At 43.4% G+C, this 15,901-nt stretch overlaps 1 protein-coding gene across 1 annotated transcript in view; it reads right to left on the bottom strand.

Moving 5' to 3' along the window:
• Positions 1-11,014: 11,014 nt before the first annotated feature.
• The window catches only part of COQ3 (coenzyme Q3, methyltransferase), a 15,783-nt gene continuing 10,896 nt past the window's right edge, over positions 11,015-15,901 (bottom strand). The window contains exons 6-7 of the mRNA XM_083177001.1: positions 14,896-15,055; positions 11,015-12,786 (exon numbers count right to left, since the gene is read on the bottom strand). Coding sequence (XP_083033127.1) covers positions 12,599-12,786; positions 14,896-15,055 — 348 coding nt within the window. The 3' untranslated portion in view covers positions 11,015-12,598. The remainder of the gene's footprint in view (positions 12,787-14,895; positions 15,056-15,901) is intronic.

The following is a 15,901-nucleotide window of genomic DNA, read 5'->3' as shown; positions in this document are numbered from 1 at the left end:
CCTCACGCATGATGCTTCTGGGAAATAGTGTCATGGAGACGAGCTCTCTATGCAGTCACTGTACATAGCAACTAGGAGCAGTAATCAATTTTCAGCTATACCAAGGACTACTGCCATAGAAGAGCTACAGTATGAAGCTATCCTGTTACATACAGTATGATATAAGATTTCAGAGCTCCAAATTAGGTGTATAAAATTAATTCATTTCCACCATTCTGTAGTTTCCTTTGTAAATTTAAAATGTAAGAATACAGATTTAATGACGAGATAATACTTGATTTCTACTGGTGTGCAAGTGGAGCTGGCTCCAATGGCCCGATTCAGACCAGCTCGCTAGGCATCTTATATCCACTATGAGCATGCGGCTGCACGGAGGAAAAATCATTTGTTGGTTGCTAACCATAGGATGATTCTTCCTCCCTTCCTAGATAAAAGAAAAATGTCAGCTGCCTGTCCCAAGCTGGCATGGACCTTCGCAGGTGTCCGCCCAGTGTTTGCATGGGTGCACCCATGCCCATAAAACGCTGGGCAGACCCCAGCGAGCCCCCTGTCAGCCTATCATTGAGAAAACGCCCCGTGGAGTGTGAAACTTGCCGAAGTCTTCCGGGAAGTGGGTATGCATATTCACGCATGCGCAAACCCCAAACATCGACCAGGGGAGTGAATTCTGACCTCAGTGTCCAGGTCTGCATCACCCTAGGGATGGCCAGTGACTATCGATGATTCGAAATCATTGATGGTTCATGGCTGATGTCGAATACTTTTGCCATGGATGGGGAGAACCAGATGCCCTGTTTCCTTCTTATTACTACCAATCCATCTCCACCTGCTGCCATGTGTCCTTCCTGCTAGTACTTCCACCCTCTGCTGCCATGTTTCCCTTTTCCTCCTATAACGACACACATCACCTGGCCCATTTCTCCCATATGCCATGTGTCCCTCCTCCTCCTACAACCACTGTCACCACATCCTACTCCTCTACCTGCAATGTGTCCCTCCTACTACGACCACCACCATCACCCTGCCCTTCTCCTACCACCACCATCACAACACACTCCTCCCCCAGTTGCCATGTCACTCCTCCTACTACAGCCACCACCATCACCCCACCATTCTCTCCCAGCTGATGTGTCCCTCCTTCTACTACCACCATCACCCCACCCTCCTCCCCCAGCTGCTGACATGTCCCTCCTACTACTTCTCATACCACCATCACAGAATCATCCTCCAACTGCCAAGTATCCCTCTTTCTACCACTCCTACCACCACCCCACCTTCACTCTTCTCCAGCGGTGGCTGCATTGCCAAAAACGTGGTGGTGGTGGGGGGGGGGGGACACTGCTTAGCAAATATAAACATATCATGTAGGGGGATCATGTAATCTATGTGCTAGATGGCTCCCCCGGGTATCAGCAGAACTGTATACATCTAGGAATCAGCATGCTCTACACACTCACTCCTAAGCCCTCCCCCAGACTCCCATTGGCTAGTTTCATAGGAATCCAGGGTCATGCTTAAGCATACCTCCCAACTGTCCCGCTTATTGTGGGAACGTCCCGATATTTTGGGACATTCCCGTGTCCCTCCCGCCGCCGGCAGTGTTCCGCGGCGGGGGGGCAGTTGGGAGTCCCCCCTGTCGTCCGTGAAAAGACGTTGTGCGCATGCGCACAGCGTCTATTCTTGCAGGCAGAGGGGCTGGGCATGCCCCCACTGTGGCGGAAAATGGGGGCGTGGCCTCGTGAGAGCACCGCAAGTATAGGCCATGCCCCCTTTCAGACAGGCCATGCCCAAAAAAATGCGGCACGTACCCTGTCCCGCCGCCGGGGTCCCAGATGTTGGGAGGTATGCTTAAGAGTGTGTGAAGCATTATAATTGGATAGTTTTGACTGTAAGTCAATAAACAAAACATAATAAATATATCTTATTGTAAACTAATCCCCTTTAGAATGTAAACTCTTGTCTCATGTGCTGTTCTTTCTCTTACTTAAACCTTTTTTGTTGGCACCAAATCCTGCAGTTTTCTGCCAGGCTGATACTTATCCCTGTATCTTTTGCTGATGCAGTTCATTTTATTTACCCTGTACTTGCCCTTTATTGTATTGAACTGTAAGTCGCTGTTTGCTTATTCGTTTATGTACTCTGTAATTAGGTGCTGCAGATCCCTTGTGGCACCATATAAAAAAAGGGTAATAATAAATAAACCTCTAGGGTAGCATGTTATTTAATAACAAATTGTGTAAAATCTAACAATTTAATTGGACAGAAAAGAAAGTCTATATCAATATATGGTATATGTAAAATTATTACAATATTCTATGAGACATAAATACTCAGTGGTAATTTATTTTATAACCACTATTTTTTTATTGCATGCATTACTTTAATTTTCATACATTTTAATATTCTGCCAAAGAATGCAGTTGTGATACAAATTGGTTTCAAATTATAATGAATAAAAGTTTTATCATTGGCCCTGTGAGCACTATCAACAAGTCTTGTTGCCTTTGTATATAAGCTACTAGCAAAGATACACAGGAAATGGATCCTTCATGAGGCTGGAGATGCATTAGGAGTGAGTCTGGAGCAGGGGTAGCCGACTCCAGTCCTCGAGACCTACCAACAGTTCACGGTTTCCATCTCACCTAGCAGGTGCACAGGTGCTCTCATTACTGACAAACACATTTTAATAGATTAAAGAGTATTAACACTTTTGTCATAACTCGGAAGAGACTTTTGTGTGATAAATTAATGTAAGCCTATAATCATTCAAATGCACCATTATTATAAATATCAATGATTCATTAATTAAACTTTTCTCGCTCTCTGGAGTGTAAACATAGGAGCTAATGGAAGGTTATTGCCTTTAGGTGACATCCCTGAAGTGGGCACCCTGACTTTCATCTTTGCTCTAGGTTCTACTTTATGTGCCCAAGAACAGGGTTAAGAATGTACCATGGGTGTCCTCCTTACAGGGCACAAGTCCCAGCCTATCTCTGGCAAGATATATATATATATATATATATATATATATATATATATTGCATACAGGAGGCCACACTCATCCAATAAGCACACGATAAAGCAGGAGTACTTCAACGTTTCGAACTTTACTGGTTCGTCATCAGGAATGATGACGAACCAGTAAAGTTCGAAACGTTGAAGTACTCCTGCTTTATCGTGTGCTTATTGGATGAGTGCCGCCTCCTGTATGCATTGCGTGATCCCCGAGGGTAATTGGATGGCACCAGCACCTTTGATTGCCAGCTGAGGACGTGCTGCTCGACCACTGGGTATTTATATATATATATATATATTATATATGAGGGGCAGGGCACAGACTGCAGTTCAAGGTCCCTCTGTCCTTTGTTGACTCTTCCCTCTCATACAAGCAGGACCTGTTGGGATTGGTATGGTAGTAGCAAATAGCAAGAATGGAAAACCTTGACAAGCAATAGATAGTATTTGTGTGCTGAGGCGTTTGTAATTAATTGGGGGAGGAAATTGTAAGGTCTATTCATAAAACAGTGAAGAGTGGAGACGGGTTGCCATGGGTAACTTCTCCACTGGCACTAATCAGCTGCTATAAATAATGTTATAAAATGCACTTGATAAATGTTACTTCATAACTGATTGGCTGCCATGGGCAACTTCTCCACTCTCTTTCCATGAGTAGACATACCCCTCATGCCAGTTTGCTTACCACTAGTGAATCAGCAAAAACATCCTACCTCTTCCTCTCAACTACAGCTATATGTGGGCTATATCTATCGCAGTATAGTTAATAAAATCTGTTATGAACAATCTTGCAAAATGTCTAAAATTGAAACACATTTTCCAAGTTTATCACAACCTATTTTCATCTCCTGTTGCTCTGTAGTCATGTTGGCGCTGCAATTCGAGTCCATTTGGTCAGCGCAGCGTCACACCTGGCCCAGGAATAGCATGCAATTCAAGACTGTATATCTAATTCAAATTCTGAAATTTGAGCTCATTTTTGGACACTAAGATATTGAGTTAGGACAATAAAGGTGCGCATACACGTTACAATTATTGTATACAATATTATATCTCGGTTTTGCGATGAGATGAGAACTAGTACAAAAAGTATGTGCAGCACATACTTTTTGTACTAGATCTCATCGCAAAACCGAGATGCGATATTGTATACAATAATTGTTTTTTTTTATTTTTAATTCAATCATTTTTATTGAGAGTTTTTACATAGTCACATATAACAACAATACCCCGTACATAGGTAGTTAGAGTATGAACTGCTTAACGGTCGGGAATTAGTATGACATCAATATATGGTCTGATATAGATAAGCAGGATTTTACTATCAGACGGCCACCGAATAGCTACATAAAGCAGATATATAGTATGAAGACCTGAAGGTGCCATTAGGACTAGCCCACATAATGCCTATCTAGAGCTTATAATTAAATGACAATGAAGTAACACAAACTGTTCCTTCCCTTTATGTAGAAAACGCTTGTGATGTATTTGAGACTAAACTAGCAATATTATATGCCTAACTACCAAAAGAAAAATTACATAAATCCCAAAAACAAATCATTTCCTACCCCCAACTTTAGGTATACCTGGATCCCGTAAACTGCTACCCTTACCCCACTAACTACATTACCTAATTCTAAGTCTACCCATACCCCACCTATATATAAACTATCCTCCCCCCGTTATAAAACACAGGATGTTTAGAACAGGATATGCAGAGGGCTAGGTGTATATGACCCTAAACTATGGCAACTCTTCCGCCTAAATATATCATTATGTCACACATGGTAGCTAGGATATATATTGACATATAGAGGAACTTTTGAATTAACAGGTGCAGAGTGATAACAAATATAAGGGAGAACCGCATCTTTGTGAGTAATAATAAAGGGGACATCTTATGTAATAATAAAGTATAAAAAGCCTCAGATTACAAAGCAGTACAGGATATATATTGTAAACATAGAGTTATAAGGAAAATAATAAAAGGTGTGAACAGAATCACAGATTATAGATAGATTACATCATGAGCCTATCAATCCGGCCAACTCTCGGTTCCCTGAAGGAGCTTGGCGAGCATGATAAACTCAGGAGAGCAACCGGAATATACTAATATATCTATGTGAATATGAATAAGTAACTTCCAGGATCTCAGCAAAGCTAATAGTAACACAAAAGGAGATCGAGGGGAAACAGTGACTTTATCAATGTTTACAGGTGTAGTGCAACAAGTTTCCTTAAATTCACACAGGTTCACAGGGGCGTACATGTCCAAAGTTGAACCAGACTCATAAACAGAAGAAGCCATCAGGTTTCCGGACACAGATAAATCCCCATATCATCCAAATCACAGCGCTCAGGATTGTCCAATGAAGATTGAGTACCTCCCAGCATCCCATCCAACTAGAGTATAAATCGGTGGAGGTTGTGTATATTTCACCTAGTATACGGTGAACAGAGTATTCCATGTTCATATATAGGATGTTTAGAAAGGTGAGCTGTTAGCAGTAGTATTATCACAAAATAAAATGGCAGAGACTATCTCTCCACCAAAGACATATAGGAGATCAATAGCCACAGAGGGTATAGTGTTACTGAAGAGCTCACAACAGTAGAAGTAATCCAGGGAATACAATAGTTCAAGGCCAAGAGATGTCAGGTATTCTGGCCAGGTGGTACAGACCTCAGACACCGGTCTGCTGGGCAGGTTTCTAATCAAGGAATATGGCGTCTGCATCCAGTGCTATCTCTCACGACCACGTTACCAGACAGCCGTGGCATGAAACCACAGGAGCTATGCAGGGGAACCGGGATGCCAATACAGGACAGTAGCCAATAGTCCCAGCCATTCCCAGGAGGAATTCAGCAGGCAAACACGAACGTCTCAGCTCATGGGACGCACGGGCAAGATGGCTCTGGCACTCTCCGTGTGGACAGCGGCAGCACCTCTCAATCGAGACCACTTCCCGCTCACACCGCCCAATTCTACAGAGAGCAACCAACACCTGTCTCTCTGGCCCGCTGCAGCACTCGGGAGAGAGGCGCCAGGGCTAAACCTCAGCAAGAGACAGAATCCAGGGGAATACGGGGGTCAGCGAAGTTGCAGGCCATGGCTGTTGATTCTTTCAATCCGACAGCCGAATGTTCCAGGGGACACACCAGCGGAGGAGCAGGGAGATGATTGGGATAAACCACACCTGTTATAGAGGTCAGGGTCCTCGGCAGCAGCAGAACAGGGTGGGTTTTAGGATATATGGCGGGAGCACAGAAAATCTGCTGCCTACTCTGTTCACGGCCAAGCCACGCCCCCCGTATACAATAATTGTAACGTGTATGGGCACCCTAAGACTTTGGGGCTAGAATACCCCCTAGGGGTAGAACATTTTCTAGATTCAAACATTTGATTTTTCAAAACCATATAATTGAATATACCCTCATACCTACAATCATACTTTAGTGCTTTATCTCTTGAGTAACAGAGTCATATTTTGGTCTAAATTGCTCATTCAAAACTAGTTCCAGAAACAGAAACAAATCTGTAAAATTATTACAGAAAGTGTCTGAAGATTTGTCCAGAGTTTTCAATCTTTGGTACTTCTTTACTTTCACGGCGCCAGCATGGCGCCGCGCGTACTTCCGGGTTACGCTCGCCACTAATTAAGTTAAATAAACGGAGTTAACGCCATGCCAACATGGATAGTTCACACCTTCACTATCCATGTTGGCATGGAGTTGATTTTAATTAGCGTGGCGAGCGTAGCGAGCCACCGAGCCCGCAGCGTGGGCGAGCGAAGCGAGCCCCGCAAGGATACTCTGACGCGCGGCGCCATGCTGGCGCCGTGAAAGTAAAGAAGTACCCAATCTTTTATCAACATGTAACTGTAGGTGGCTGCTGGTCACTTTTTCCCCCTTAGGATAGAAACTCGAACACAGTGTGGTATTTCTTCATTACTTTAGAATATTCAAATATCACTATTAGAAAGAATATTTGCACACAATTAAATATTTAATGAATGGTGTAATATTTCCCTTGACCTCTCATCAACAATGCATACATCAAAGAGATATTAAAGATGAATAGTTCTTGGGGTAAGAAGAAACCAGTTTATAAGAACTAACCAAACAGTAGGCCATGATTACCACAGTAAATCTGAAACAAGTGTATAGCAAGCCTAGTATTAACAAAAACCTTTACTTGTGCTCATCACACTAATCGACAGCCTTATTAACAGCAACAAAATAGGATTCAACATGGCATCCCAATGCAACATGGTGTTCACTGCATGCTGAAAGCCGTAGAGGTGAGTTATAGAATTATAAATGAGTCTACTGATAAACCTTTCACAGTGCTCCTTTTCCTATAGCAACATGCTACGAACAGGATTTAGCAGAGCAGAGAATGTGTCTTTTTGCCCTTGCCAGTTAAACGAAGATCATATTACTGCAGGAATAACCAGTCAGTGAATCTATTCTGGTCTACAGTATGTCTCATGTCAGCTGTATACTTCAGTGATCTTTAGTATATTCATGCCTGCAGTAATCCCTCTACTGAGTGACACCATTATTTACATGTTGCTCATATATAACTGTACATACACTATGCAGATAAGTGGTCATACTCTGATCTACCATTGTGCGTACATACCAAAGCACAACTGCACTGTTGAAGCTATCTGATAAAATGTCCCTTATTGTGACACGCGGGTAGGTATCCTATGGAAAATAATGCATGGCTCTATGTATTCAGTGACCAATCTTGGTAGTGTAATTTCTTTTATTTTACCACAATTATTTATTTACATTTTCTTATATAGCGCAGAATATTCCGTTGCACTTTACACTTGGAAACAACAGTGATTAAACAAACTGGGTTGATACAAACCGACATAGAGGTAGGCGGGCCCTGCTCGCAAGCTTACAATCTATAGGGATAATAGGAGGGATACATAAGGATAGAATTCCATAGCATGGCAGTCCCATCAGATTACAAAACAGTCCTGATGGGATGCAATTAGATATGAATGCTACTGGAGGTTGTGTGGGGGTCCTGAATATGATAAGCTAGCCTGAAGAGGTGAGTTTTCAGGGAACGCTTGAAAGTTTGGAGGCTAGAGGAGAGTCTTAGTGTGTGTGGAAGGGAATTCCATAAGATGGGCGCTGCCCAACAAAAATCCTGCAAGTGTAAGTGGGAGCGAGTAATGAGTGTGGAAGAGAGACGCAGATCTTGTGCAGAGAGGAGAGGTCGGGTGGGGATATATTTTGAGATAAGCAAAGAGATATAAGTTGGTGTAGACAGAGTGATGGCTTTGTATGCAAGTAGAAGTATTTTATATTGAATGTGGTAATATACAGGCAACCAATGGAGGGACTGGCAGAGTGGATCCGCAGACAATAAATGTCTAGCCAGGAAGATCAGCCTCGCAGCTGCATTCAAAATGGATTGTAGTGGTGAAAGTCTTTTTTTAGGAAGACCGATAAGGAGGCCATTGCAATAATCAATACTTTATCAGGCATGCAGTCAGTATCCTGGCACTCAGACCAGCAGCGAAAATCGAAAGAATCAGGTTGCTGATGCATGAATACAGACAGCCGGCATCTCAATTGGGGAGTGTCCGGGGTGGGTTAGAGTCACACCAGGGAAAAGGAAGTTAGGTTTAACAGTAGTGGGGGTATTTAGGGTTAGGCTGTGGATATGGGAAGGTTAGGTATAAGGATAGGCACCTAGAAAGGGGGGGGGGGGGATTAGGGTCAGGCTGCTGGGGGGGGGGGGGGGGTTTAGGAGGAAAATACTTATTTTTTCTTTTAACAGCAGTAACTCAAATAACCAAGCATTACATCAGTCATATGCAGCAGAGCCCTCCTGATCACACAGAACATTGAATCATATGGCTAAGCTAAGCTATGGCAGTGGAGGACCACACCAGGGGTAGCATTCCACTCAGGAAACCAAAGCTACAGTGGGCATAGGCTCAATGAAATTAAACAGCTGAAGGTTGCTTTGTTTGACAAATCTTGATTTCTGCAGATAGCGGGTCAGACTTTGGGGTCCATAACACAAATCCATCCTGCCTTGTGTCAACAGTTTATGTGCATGCATGTGGCAAAATAGAGCATTGGGTAAAATACCATGGGCTATACAAGTATTGGTGCTGACTGTGGGCATCTCTTTATAGCGACAATCTAGCCTCCTTTAATGTTTTACTTTAGCTCAAGCGGGTTCTACAAACATGACAATGAGGTTAGTGTAGTCCATGGTTTGTCATTTTTATTTTATTTATTTTTTTAATTTAGAAGCCAAGATGAAAGTGTAGAATCCAGACACATAAGTGCCGCTTACGAACATGCTTATTGCTACAGGTTTCTTCTTCCTTGCTGCCACAAGTTTCATGCTCATTGCCACACGGGATTACCCATCCTCTTCTTCCCTCCCGCTCCCCACCGTTACCATGCGTGGTAATGGAAACAGCCTGACAGAGTGATGTACAACCCACATGGCTGTATCAGAGCAGGTCCGTGGCCATTTCAAAACTTGAGGCAAGTTGCGAGCCAATCAGAGCTTGCGGTCCAACAGTCAATCAGGAGCTAACACTGCTGTTCCTGATTGACTCATGACCTGCTTTGAGTTTTGAAGTAGCCGCGGACCGGCTGATACTGCCGTGTGGGTTGTTCATTGCTCTGTCCGCCTGTTGCCGTTACCACAAGCGCACCACTTTGCCCTGCCATGAGCAGGATCTGCTTCCTCCATAGTATGTCTAAATTGCACACCCTCAGTAATGAAAGTGCCATCTGCTGAGAATAAAATGGATTACACAGAGAGAGAGGGTGCAAATGCACTATGCCAGTGGTGGCCAACCCGTGGCTCTTGAGCCTCATGTGGCTCTCCCCCTTGTAAAGTGTGGCTCCTCCTCCCACTGCTGCCCGCCGCCCACCATCCGTCCCAGTCCCCCCTGCTGCCGGTTCCCTGAATCCCTTCTCCTTCTGAGGGGAGGAGAGCGCGTATCGCGTATCGCGCATCTCTCCTACCCCTTACTGTGCATCCTTGTGACTGGGCCGTCCGCCAAATAGAGCTCGCGGGCCAGCAGCCAATCAGAAAAAACGGCCAGCGAGCTTTGGTTTATTGGACGGCCCAGTCACAGGGAAGTGAGGGGGAAGGAGACGCACGGTGTGCTGTGCTCTCCTCCCATCGGTGACATGACAGGAGGACTGCAGGGGGACACCAGACTGTCCTCTCCCCGCCCGGCAGCAGCAGCAACAACGGTGAGTGCTGCTGGGAAATTTGCACTGTGGGGGCATAGCAGTTTGTGGCACTGTGGGGGCATAGCAGTTTGTGGCACTGTGGGGGCATAGCAGTTTGTGGCACTGTGGGGGCATATCAGCTTTTTGGCACTGTGGGGGCATATCAGCTTTCTGGCACCGTAGGGGCATACCTGGCACCGTGTGGGGGGCATATGTGTATCTGGCACTATTGGGGGCATGTGTATATATGGCACTGCACTATTGGAGGCATATTTGTATCACACCCACCCAAGGGGTCAAAATAGACTACGCCCCTTTTTTCGGCGCGCGCATGATGATGGCTCTTTAGCTTGACTACCGATATTTTTTGGCTCTTTACCGCTGACCGGTTGGTCACCCCTGCACTATGCGATCATTACATTACAATATATAATAAGAGGTTGTTGGTATATCATTGGCCAGTGATATTGGCCTGCCCACAAATCGTCCAGGTCACCTCTTGTCGAGCAGGTCCCTAGCACTATGGGGTCACCACCTGGGACGCAGGGAACCCCGAAACATGAACCAGCTAAAGACCCCCCTAGGGCATCACAATAAAGAATAGTGAAAAGTGGTAAAATAATAAGTTTGAAGGTCCCTACTATATGTTTGGAGGTAGAGAGTGTGTGAAATAAAGAGTGCATACATAAATAATAAACAAACAAACAAACATGATAAAATCTGCAAAATCTGGTTACCAGGAAGCAGAATCTGCTATACATAATCCATTTTATCAAAGTCGTTTTAATGTAATAAAATAAATAATTTCTGATACAACCATGGCATGGTACAGTCGATTTAAACACATACATTTTCTGTCAGAAATTTGCATCATGTTGCCAGCAGGACTCAGAAGTGTTAATGCTTTCTTTGAGGACCACAATTAAGTACTTTGTACACTATTTACTGTAGGGAAGCCTTAGTACACATTAATGAATACAAATATAATAATAAAACTCTATTACAGGATTTTAAACAGAGTTGATATGCAATTCCTGTGTTTTTTACCTTAGTTTATGACTGAAAGCCTTTCTAGTTAAAGTCATATTAGGACAATTGGCAGCACTTCACAACACCACCGTGGGTGAAATATGATACATTTTGGGGCTGATTCTGAGGTGGAAGCTAAAACTATTTTTTTTTTTTTACAGATGAGCAATTTTTTTCTGATCTATGCAGAAGCTGCTCAGCACATGTGCAGATCAGAAGTAGCATAATGGCCGCAATATGGCTGCAGACGTCAGGTGAGTTACCATCCACCGAGGTTGGCGGTGCCAGTGGTGGATCATTACAGAATACATAGCGTAATAGCCCTATTTTCTGTGCGTGCCAAAGCCAGTGGCTACGACCTTGTACACAGCTTCACTCCCCTCTGGTCCCATGGGCTACCAGACATTCTCAATAATCTGAAGGTTACTCATATGTCCGATGGCAGCAACCAATGGATCTAGGAAAGACACGTGGGCATCTTAACTTTAGAGGCCCCCTGCAGCTTTGACATATTTTTCAAAAGCCACTGCGTACAAAGATGCAGAGGCTGCACCATACCACCTGCCACTGAACCAGTCCCTTACCCATGCTGCATATTTTTCTGCCACTACATAGAAATTGGGTAGACCACTAGGGTATGCACTGGTTGCATGTCTTAGCTACTGGAAGCCATAAACAGATTCCTATCTCTATCGAGAGCTAAGATTTGGATGCGTCTTGGTATATAGCTGGCCACGGTACAAAGGGAGTAAGGGTTTAATACTCATGTACAGTCATTTACTAAAACATACAGGGGTAGATGTATGAAGTAGTGATAAGGGAGGAGAAGTGAGCCAGAGGTGAAGTGGCCCATGTTAACCAATCAGCACTGAAGTAACATGTGTAATTTGCATAATATAAAATTTTACAGAGCAGCTGGTTGCCATGGACCACTGCACCTCTGACTCACTTCTCATCCCTTATCACTGCGTCATAAATCTTCCCCATAGTTAGTTGGGTAATAAATTAGATAATCAGTTTTGGAAACGAACCTGCACTAGATGAGCCAAAGCTAGTCTCTGATGGATTGCTATGAAATACATAATTCAATTTCTGAGACATTTGTACAGTATTCCAACATACATAGCATGTAATCCTCAAGCGTCAATTTGAGTAAGAAAAAGACCCACACAAATTAACCAAAAAGACACAAACTGGTCCTCTAAAAATACCAATACTTACTACTATGTGCTAAGTATTACCAACTCAGATTTTGTGAAAGCAACATGTCAGTCCAAAGAGGGAAGCATATACTAGAAAATCCAGTGAATATGTCCTTTTACACAGAAGCTTCAGCAGCCTTGGGCTGATCCTGTTCTTGATCAAATTCTATGTCTGCCGGCTGCTCCTGGGCAAGCACCTTCACGGCATGAATGGCGTAATTAATACTTGTGTCTTCACACCAGCTCCAGGATCCCATAAAAGGGTTGTACATCATTCCTCTCAGTGTATCAATCACAAAACCATCTGTGCAAAACCAAAGATAACAATAGTCATTATATTTAATACCACAAATGTCTACTGCCCAGGCCTCAGGCTGTGATCGCTATATAAAGTCTTATACGGGCTTACCAAAATATTTAAATCCAGTTACTAATATAACAATACCTAACATGCCGCAATGGGAGAGGGTGGTGCTAAACCATCTACAGTGTGTTTCCCCAGGCTCTGTGGTTGGGGTGGGTTCTGTATTTTGAGGTGGTGTGCAGAGGGTTTAGCAGCTGTTAAGGGGTCTGGTCTCCTATTTATAATCAGAAAACATGAGGCTTGTTCAAGCACTGCACCTTCTGGATGTGGGTGTGATGCTGCTGGGTCTCTTGGGAATTAATAAATTATGACAATGGGCACATTGAGTTTCATGCTCAATTATGAGAGTTAACTGCTCTCTGATAAAGAAATATACTGTCCAGTAATGCAGATTGCCTATATATATATATATATATATATATATATATATATATATATATATATATATATATATATATATATATATATATATATATATATATATATATATATATATATATATATATTGTGAAATAAAGCGTCACTCCAGGTTCTGATTCAAGATGATGAGTTTACTGTAGGTCAACAGTGTTTCGGGCCAGAGCCCGTCTTCAGGACATGTCCTGAAGACGGGCTCTGGCCCGAAACACTGTTGACCTACAGTAAACTCATCATCTTGAATCAGAACCTGGAGTGACGCTTTATTTCACAATATTTCTACAAGCGCTGGTAACGCCAGCACACAGCGGGCACCCAGGCCAAGTTACTCGAGTGAAGCAGGGGCAGGTGAGGAGTGCCGGACCTCCGATTATATATATATATATATATATATATATATATATATATATATATATATATATAAAATACGTTTCAAATACGTTTTTTTTTAATAAAACATTTTCCTTAGGAGCAAATAGTGGACAATCCATCACTACTAGCTGGGAGATGGGGATACAGGGATGCTGCAGTGCAGTGAAGCTCGGATTGGTGGGCAATGACTGTAGTTGGGGGGGACGGGGACGCAGCAGCTTCCCTGAGCTGTCTGAACTCGTGCTGCTGCAGCAGCTAGTGGGTAATCTCTGCGCATCTGTAGCCCAGTCGGACGGAGGGGGTGGTTGGCTTGGGTAGAGAAAAGAGAACAGAGACCAGGGGCCTGCAGGCAGCTGGAGGATTACCTTCCAGCAACCATTTATAACACGTTCACATTAGATGCAACACTGCTAGGGAAAATGCAGCTTGGCATAATCTAATCTGGTGCGACAACCCCAGATAGGTGGTTAAGTAACTCATTTTGGTTTATTACAATAACCTTTCCAGATCAAAAAATTATTTTTTACCTCTTTTGGAGACATGAGCTAAATGGGAATTATGCATGTCTACAGTATATAATACTTTTCTGGAGAGACTGAAAATATATCATCACTGTATCACATGGTGCATATGTATAGTGACCATTATTCTGGTTCACTCGCAAAGGCGAATTCCTTCTCAAATGGACAAAACCATGTGCACTGCAGGGGCAGATGTAACTTGTGCAGAGAGAGAATTAGATTTGGGTGGGGTTTTTCTTCAAAATAATTGCAGTCTAAGGGGGGTATTCAATGTTTAGGTCACGGTGGTTAAGCTTTCTCGACCGCCGTGACCCTGTCCCGTTCTCGGTCAGCTCGAGGAGAACATGCAGGCGGGATTCAATGTCCCGCCTGCCGGGGAGCGAGAAGGGACGTGGCCGTGAGTTGCGGCCGGGATGAGGCGTGCTTCAGCCGTCAGAGAAGTCGGGCTTGTTCTGCCGAGAAACCCTGCTCAATGCTGTCGGGGAAGATGGTCGCCGGCTATTGAATACACCCCTAAAAATTAAGCAGCCAGTATATTCCCTGCACGGAAACAAAATAACCCACCCAAATCTAACTTTCTCTGCACATGTTACATCTACCCCCCTGCATTGCACATGGTTTTGTCCATTAGAGAGAATTTGCTTTTGTGAGTGAACCAGAATAAGGGCCAGTGTGTGTGGCTGCCAACCACTGCTTTAGATCCAGTGTTTCCATTAATCCTATATCAAGAAATACTTGCTTGATTCCAGTAGTCTCTCAAGGTCTTCAGGTGTGATAAACTTGTCCCAGTCATGAGTGCCTTCTGGGACCAGCCGCATGACCTTCTCTGCTACCACTATTCCAAGAATGTACGATAACTTGGTTTTACTGATTGTCGTAATAAAAAGTGAACCACCTGGCTTCCAGAAATGAGACATAAAACATGTTAGTGGGTAAAATATTTGAAGGATTTTTAAGGGATGGTATCCAGGAATATTTAGACCTTCATAGTTTACTTAGTATTAACCAGCATGGGTTCGTGAAAAATCGTTCATGCCAAACAAATTTACTAGGCTTCTATGTGGATGTTAGCAAAAACCTTGATAATGGAAACGCTATAGATGTGGTCTTCCTAGATTTTGCTAAAGTTCTTGATACAGTGCCACACAAGAGGTTGATAAATAAAATGGAGGACATGGGATTAGGGGCAAGAATCTGTAGATGGATAGGGAACTGGCTGCTATATCAAAATACGATACCAGTACTAAGTGGAGTGCCACAGGGTTCGGTACTAGGGCCCATTTTATTTAACATATTTATTAATGATATTGGGGTGGGAATACTCAGCAATGTATCCATCTTTGCTGATGCCACTAAACTGAGTAGAGTTATTAAATCAACCAAGGATGTCTCCGTGCTTCAGAATGATCTTAACATTCTAAATTAGTGGGCAAAAAAGTGGAAGACGAGGTTCAATGTGGATAAATGCAAAGTTATGCACCTTGGGAGACATAACCAGTGTGCTAGTTATACCCTAAGTGGGGAGGCATTGGGTAATTCAGTACTTGAAAAGGACCTAGGAGTCCAAATAGATAACAAACCAGGGTGTAGTGCTCAATGTCACATAGCAACAAAAAGGCCAACAGAATTCTAGCATGTATTAAAAGGGGCATGGAAACTAGGTACTCAAAAGTAATGATGCCACTGTACAAAGCATTGGTTAGACCTCACATTGAATATGGAGTACAATTCTGGGTCCCACACTA

Source organism: Crinia signifera, chromosome 3 (assembly GCF_055691185.1).
Source record: "Crinia signifera chromosome 3, ASM5569118v1, whole genome shotgun sequence".
NCBI lineage: Eukaryota > Metazoa > Chordata > Amphibia > Anura > Myobatrachidae > Crinia > Crinia signifera.
The sequence above is the reverse complement of the archived record's forward strand: the minus strand, read 5'-3'. Positions and strand labels throughout refer to the sequence as shown.